Genomic DNA, 6,666 nt, shown 5'->3' with positions numbered 1-6,666 from the left:
CGCTCCCGGTCCCGGTCCCGTCCCGGTGCTGTCCTGATCCCGCTCCTAGCCCGGCCCCCATCCCGGTCTCGGCCGTCCCAGTGGCCGCCATGGCGGAGCAGGAGAGTTTGGAGTTCGGCAAAGCCGACTTCGTGCTGATGGACGCCGTCACCATGCCCGAGTTCATGGCGAACCTCCGGTTGCGGTGAGTGAGGAGCGGGCGGCGCGGCCCCCCTGCCCCGGGGCTCTGCGAGTCTTCCCCTCACACACAGGGGGGTGAGGGAGCCGAAACTCTCCCTGAGCCTTCCCCGCCTCTGCCGCTCCCTGACTGAGCAAACCCGCACAAAAGTGTGGATTTTTCTATGAAATGGAAGAGCCGGGTGAGGATGAGGGTGCTCAGAGTGCACCAAGCCCTGGGGGCTGCGGGGGTCTCAGTCCCCCATCTGGAACGCCTCCCTCCGGACTCACCTGCCTCAGTGCCCACCTCCCTCATGGGATCACGGAATGGTTTAGGAGGGAAGAGACCTTACAGACTTTACTTTTAAACAGTATGTTGTTGATCTTACCCTATATCACAGAAACACAGGGTGGTTTGGGTTGGGAAGGGACCTTAAAGCCCAGTGCCACTCCCTGTCATGGGCAGGGACACCTTCCACTATCCCAGGTTGCTCCAAGCCCTGTCCAGCCTGGCATGGGACATTTCCAGGGCTGGGACAGCCACAGCTGCTCTGGGCAGCCTGTCCCACTCCCCTCTCCCAGGTTTCTCGCCTATGCTGACATTCTGCAAAGTTGCTTTGGAAAAAAAAAAAAAGGAGCAATAAAAGTCACCAAGTCCAAGGTTGCTCCATCCCGAGGGGGCATTGCAGCCGCTTGCTGGTGTGGACTTGCTGTGTTAACATTTTGTGATCTTTATGGTTTTATTTCCCTTGTAGACGTGGTGGGTGCTGGGAAGATCCAAATTTTCCTGCCTGTTCCCTCTCAAACACAACTAAATCCTGGGCAGCACTGATAGAGGATGGCCGGGGGACCCTAAGTCTGCGGCTGCTTTTCACTTTCCATTATAAAACATTCATGGGAGCTCCTCCTGATAAACTCTTACGCCCTTGCTTGTGCAAGGATTTGATAATTGCCAAAGGGAAGCCTTTGGGATAAAAATTTGACTTGTTGGCTGTGTCCCACCCCCATTCTGCTCAGGCTTTCCTGCCTGTTCCTCTCCTGCCACTTGTGTTCTGGAGAGTGTTGGAATCAGTCACCTGTCAGGCCCCTGGATGCACCTGAGAGTGGCTCTGGCAATAGATGGGAGGTGGGCTAGGCTCCCTCAGTAGGCTTGAAACTATTGAGGAAGAAGAAAATTAAGCTTTTTCAGACAATTGTGATGCCTCCTCTGGGTGAAATCTGTAGATTTTGAGATCTGGCTGCTTCAGCCACTGGGTGCTTGGGAATTATTGTGCTACACAGCTACAGGGTGTACCTGTGTCCTGAGGTGCTGCAGGGTTAGGGCTCAGATCCTGTGGGGTATAATAACAACCAGCATACTTCATGCTGTTTTTCTTTTATATTTTGCATTTCTGTTTGGGCAGAGAGCGCATTTGTGTTTGAATATAAGAAAGTCATAATGAGAACAGTTGAGCTTTGAACATGATGACAGATTGAAATGAATTTTGCAGTGCCTTTAAAAGTTTAAATTTGTTTCTCACTTGTACACTCCATGACATTGTAATTGTATTAGAAAGGGCTTGCACGCAGCATCTTTGTAATTAGCAGGAAACTTACGTGTCACAGTTTGTTCTTGGGGTTTTATTCTTTGGTTAATGTGTACTAGAGATCTAAATGAAGTACTGGAAATGGATTGATGGCTTAAAAATCAATGTGGCGCGTTGGTTGCCTTTAGGAATCCATTGAGAGGTGCCTTGCAGGGACAGACTTTGCTAATTTGGTATGAAAGGATGAGAAGAACAAGCCAGCAGTCCTGGATCCTTACAATAAATGTGCAGCTTCATTTATTATTTTCTCTGTGCTGCTGCTGCTGGTGCCTGAGGGTGTTGTCAGGATATCCCTGCTGTGTCTGATAGACCTTGGAGGCCCTGTTTAACTGCAGTGCCTTGGTCGCTGGCACTCAAACCTACCCAAAGCCAGGCTTATCCTCTGACAATGGTTCAGACTTGAGTTCTTCTCACCCAGCCATGAGCTCTGCCTGTTTCAAAGTCATCTGGTGTCTGTGCTGTGGGCAGAACAAGCTTTTGTCAGAAGCTAATTGATACTGTTAATTTTTCTAAGCTTGCTGCTGTCACCCCTGCCTCTAGGCCTGTCTGTACTGGGACATTTGGGAAAGCTGATCTGAATTTCCCAAAAGTGTGGCCTTTCAGTAAAGTTGCTGAGCTCTGCTGAGTGTTGGGCGCTGTGTGGTGGCCCTGGGCTGCTGCCCTGGCCCCACTGCTGGTGTTCTACAACACTCAGGCAACACCTGCTGCTCACATTTCACTGCTCTGGAGAGGGCAGTTGACTCTTGGTGCTGACATGTAGGAAACTGTGTGAGACCCAACTCACGACCTGCTCAAGGGTTGGTTACATCACTTGTGGAGATGGCAGAGTCTCCTTTGTGCTTAGCAGAGGGAAGGAGTTGCTGCTCCTCCATCGTTGAGTCCCTGTGGCGGGTTTGTTCAGTTTACACTTGGATGGGCTCCACCCTATTCCATAAATCCAGCTTTCTGCCAGAGCTATTTTTGTTCAGGGTCACTGGCTGACCCAAGACGGGCTGTGCTGGATTTAGTTCCCAACTGAGCCCAGATGTGGGTGGAATTGAAATCATACCAGTTTCGGTGCATGCAAGGATATTTCCCCAAGGATGTCTCTAATGGGAAAAAGAGGAATGGTGAAGCTGCACTTTTCATTAGTGTAGTACTTGAATTTAGTGGTGTTGACATGGGCTGGATGAGTGTGCCTGGGTGGGTGGGTGGATGCTATGTGAATTTACTACCTCATCTCCCAGCCCCTGCACTCATGCCCAGTTATTTGTAGGTTTGAGTGGTGATTCAGCAGGGATATCACGGTGTCAGTATCTTTTCATGGCTGTGTCTTACAGCTACTTAATGAATGTTTCATTGGACGCTCAGCAGTCACTGCGTGTTACACTTTATTGTAAATAAAAGTCATCTTGTCCTTGAATTCCTTGGTCCTGAGCACACTTCATCCCAGGGTCTGGTTGTGATTCTTAGTCATCAGAATAGTTAAAATAAAAGCAGGACTATGGGAACAGTCTGTGTGGACTCAGTAGCTTTGTTTCTTTATAGTAATCTCCGAAATGGTAACAGACAATTGTTTCTGGAACACTCATGAATCAGAATTATTAAAACAGCCATATTTGAGTGGTTTGTGTGTCAGCAATTGCCCATCATTCCTTCAGTGAGTGCCTGCTCATTTCTGTACTGCCGCAGGAGTAACTGGCAATTCCAATTACAGGACGTCAGATTAATTGAAAAACTCCTTAAAACAGGGAATCTCTTTGTGTCCAGCAGCTCTCAGGTCCTGCCACTGATAGGCAGGTATTTATCTGTAGAGAAGTGTTACCTGCTGTAAGTGATGGGAAAATGCTCTGGACTTGGTAAAACTCTTTATTTCACTGGTTTTGAGTTAATACGACCGTGACTATTCCACAGCAGGTGGAGCGAGATGGTGCTTGTGGAAAGGCAGTGTAGGTCTGGCCAGAGCTGCTCAGCTTTTGCAGAAATTGTGGTGTAGACAAAACTGTTGAGTAAGACAAGCAGGAAACTGCATCACCTCATTTTCTTCATGTCATAGTGAAAATTTCAAGTAGTAAAAGTTACTATTTTTAATTTACTTCCTCATAAGGAAGAGGACAAAAAGCTTATTTTTCACAAGTATGAAATACTCTGGTTTATCAAGTGATTTCTTGTATTACACTGCAAAGACTACTCACTGTTCTGTACAACTTGAATTTGTCTTGACAAACAGATCAAACCTCAGAGCATTAAAAATGGGATCTGTGGAATGCAAAAAGGGAGCTGGAGTTCTTGAATTATCTGTTGTGCAGCCTTAGTGATGCCTTTGGGAGTCACTTCAGAGCAGTTACTCCTCACAGGGTCTCAGGTGTGTTCTGTGGCGGGCAACAGGATCATGTGGGGGCCCAACTGTGGGCCAACCCAGCACCCCTGAACCACTAGGAGTGGGAAACCACATGGAAATGCAGGGAAAAGCAGACAATTACACAGGGCAGCATCAGGGTAGCACTTGGGGTAGTCTGATGTGAGCTCGTGGTGTTTGTGTTCCCACATCTGTGTCGTGAGCAGGTGCTACCTGACTCATCCTCTACTGATTTCTAGTGAGTTGCTCATTCTTCATAAGCATTGTGCAAATCCCCCCTGGGAACACAATAGATATGTGTCACCTTTATTAAAGAATTCAAGGATGTATGAAAGGAACACAGTGAGAGCACCTGGTGATGTGTAATGATTGTAAAATGAATTTGTATTTATTTTCCTCTTCTTTTAACTACTTCCAGCATGAAACCCACCGTGGAAGGCTGTACTTGCTGCTCAGATGGTTCCTGGTCATCCTGAGCCTGAGGATGTGGTGCAAAGAACTGTGGGTTAATAGTCCTTGCAGTTGTCTCCCTGTACACATGGTGATTTCTGGCCTCCTAAAGCAGCATTTCATAAAAAACAGTTCTGTGTTCACTTAAAAACACACAAAAGTGGTTTTTCTACTGTTTCTCAACTATCTCACAAACCCCAGCATTTTCAGATTAAGGCAACAGTTCTAGATCTGTATTTATTTCAGGTACCTTTGAAACATAAATAATATTTGCTATGATTATTAATATTTTTGGCATCAAGAATCTACACTGAAAATCTGGTTCTCCTGAGAATGTGCTGAAAGTATTTGGTGCTAGGGATGTGTTTGCTGTGCAGGCTGGAGTCCTAGAAAAAGGTGTCTGCAGACTGGGTTGTTTTCCTTTCCTTTTTCAGGTCTGGAAAAGCAAGCACAAGTTCTGGGGCTGAGCAAATGCTTTAATTTGTCCCCACTTCAGGAAATCGGTGTCCCTGTAATCCATTAGGAACAATTCTTAGCAGGGATGTGGGTCCCATTTGACTCTTGCTCTGTACCACACTCTTTCTGCTCTTCCCTTGATGAACCTCAGTTGCAGTTTTGGAGTGAAGGGTGCTGTCTGTATTACACTGATGTTTTTACACTGAGTTCCTTATCTTTTGAGCACCATCTTAAACATTCATATTTGGGGTTGAAGTTGCGGTGGGAGAGGTTTGGCTTCCCATGAGGTAATAAACTGTATTTGATCCCAGCAGAGGAAATATTATGTGAATGCTTGGTTTCATTTGTGCTTTTGCTAATGAAATATTCATGCTTCATAAACAAGCTTTTCATGCCTTTAAGCCATTTTAATTTCCTCATTCTAAATAGTTATGAATATTTGAATTGTTCATGTGGTGTTGGATTAAAGAGCTGCTCGGAAGAGGCTGCTTTCTCCCTGGAGAGGGGCACCTGCCTCTGGGTGCTGCAGGACACTCCTTGCTCTGCTCAGGCCAGCAGCAGTTGAGTCTCATCAGCCCTTCTTGGCTTCCTCAGAGTTGCTCAGCCTGCAGAAGCTGTCTCGTGTCACAGTTTGGAATGAATGGAATGAAAATTTCCCTTAGTCCATCAAAATTTGACTTACAAGCTTGGCCAGGGGCCAGCCTGATCTTCAGACATGGAAAAGGCCATCAATCTCACTTAAAAAGCAAATCCCAACCAGACGAGTAGCAAAGGGAGGATCCAGGCCAACTTCCCGACTCCACAGGGACTGTTCAGCCCATGGACACCTGGAGCTGCTGCAGGTGTGCTCTGGGATTCCTGACTGGAATTCCCATGAGCCAGGCTTTGAATGAGGTGATGTTCCAGCCTGGAGTTTGTTTTGCCTCCGTATGTGCTGAGTTTATCTGGTTTCACTGGACCTTCCTTAGCACATCTGCCCTCCCTGCCTGATGAAAGCCTCCTTAGAGGGAAGTTTTACAGGAGTCTTTTTATAGCAGCTGGGTGGAGGAGTGTTTAATAATTTTAGCACCTGGGTGTTGAATAATATACAAGCTCAGATTTATGAATGAGATCAGTCTTCCAGGGTGCCTTGTACTTGTAAACTTTGAAGCTGCTGATGCCGTGCCCCAGACCTACTGGTTCTGCCTCCAGCTGCCTCTGGTCCCTGTCAGAGCACAGGTAACAACATTTAATTGTGGGTAGGTAGCAGCAAGTTGGGGAGGGACATCCATGGCACGTGGCATCAGGTGTGAAACAAAAACCTGACAGAATCAGTGAAGTAACCAGAACTACGGGGAATTAACTCAATAGGAAATGCCCTTTCTTGCATTTTTAAAAGTATTTTTTCCTGCTGTTTACACAAAGTAGATCTACAAAAGTCAGCCAGTAATTTAGGAATTCCTCAGCAGCCTTTTGGCTTTCATCCTTACTCTGCAATTACTTTGTAGATTCTGATGAAGTGCTGTGGCTCCTGAAGCTCCTCAGAGTTGCAGCGCATCTGTTTGGGATGCTGTCAAGTGGAATCCTGTTCTGGTTTTTGATTACCACATGTTTGAGGTGGCTTGTGTAACCTGCATCATCTTAAGTGGAGTAATTTGTCATCACCTGCTGAGTTTCACCAGCTGAAGGTTGACCCTAAGA

The 6,666-nt window shown here is 46.7% G+C and overlaps 1 protein-coding gene across 2 annotated transcripts in view; it reads left to right on the top strand.

The window, feature by feature from the left end:
• The first annotated feature begins 6 nt into the window (after positions 1–6).
• MYO1D (myosin ID) overlaps positions 7–6,666 on the top strand; it is a 154,603-nt gene continuing 147,943 nt past the window's right edge. For both annotated transcript variants that reach the window (XM_042021576.1, XM_042021574.1), the window contains exon 1: positions 7–184. In XM_042021576.1, coding sequence (XP_041877510.1) covers positions 90–184 — 95 coding nt within the window. In that variant the 5' untranslated portion in view covers positions 7–89. The remainder of the gene's footprint in view (positions 185–6,666) is intronic.

The sequence above is a fragment of the Corvus kubaryi genome, unplaced genomic scaffold (genome assembly GCF_017639235.1).
Source record: "Corvus kubaryi isolate FWS band 111438036 unplaced genomic scaffold, C.kubaryi_AGA036_p1.0 37152, whole genome shotgun sequence".
Taxonomy (NCBI): Eukaryota; Metazoa; Chordata; class Aves; order Passeriformes; family Corvidae; genus Corvus; species Corvus kubaryi.
This window is presented reverse-complemented; position numbering and strand designations above follow the sequence as displayed.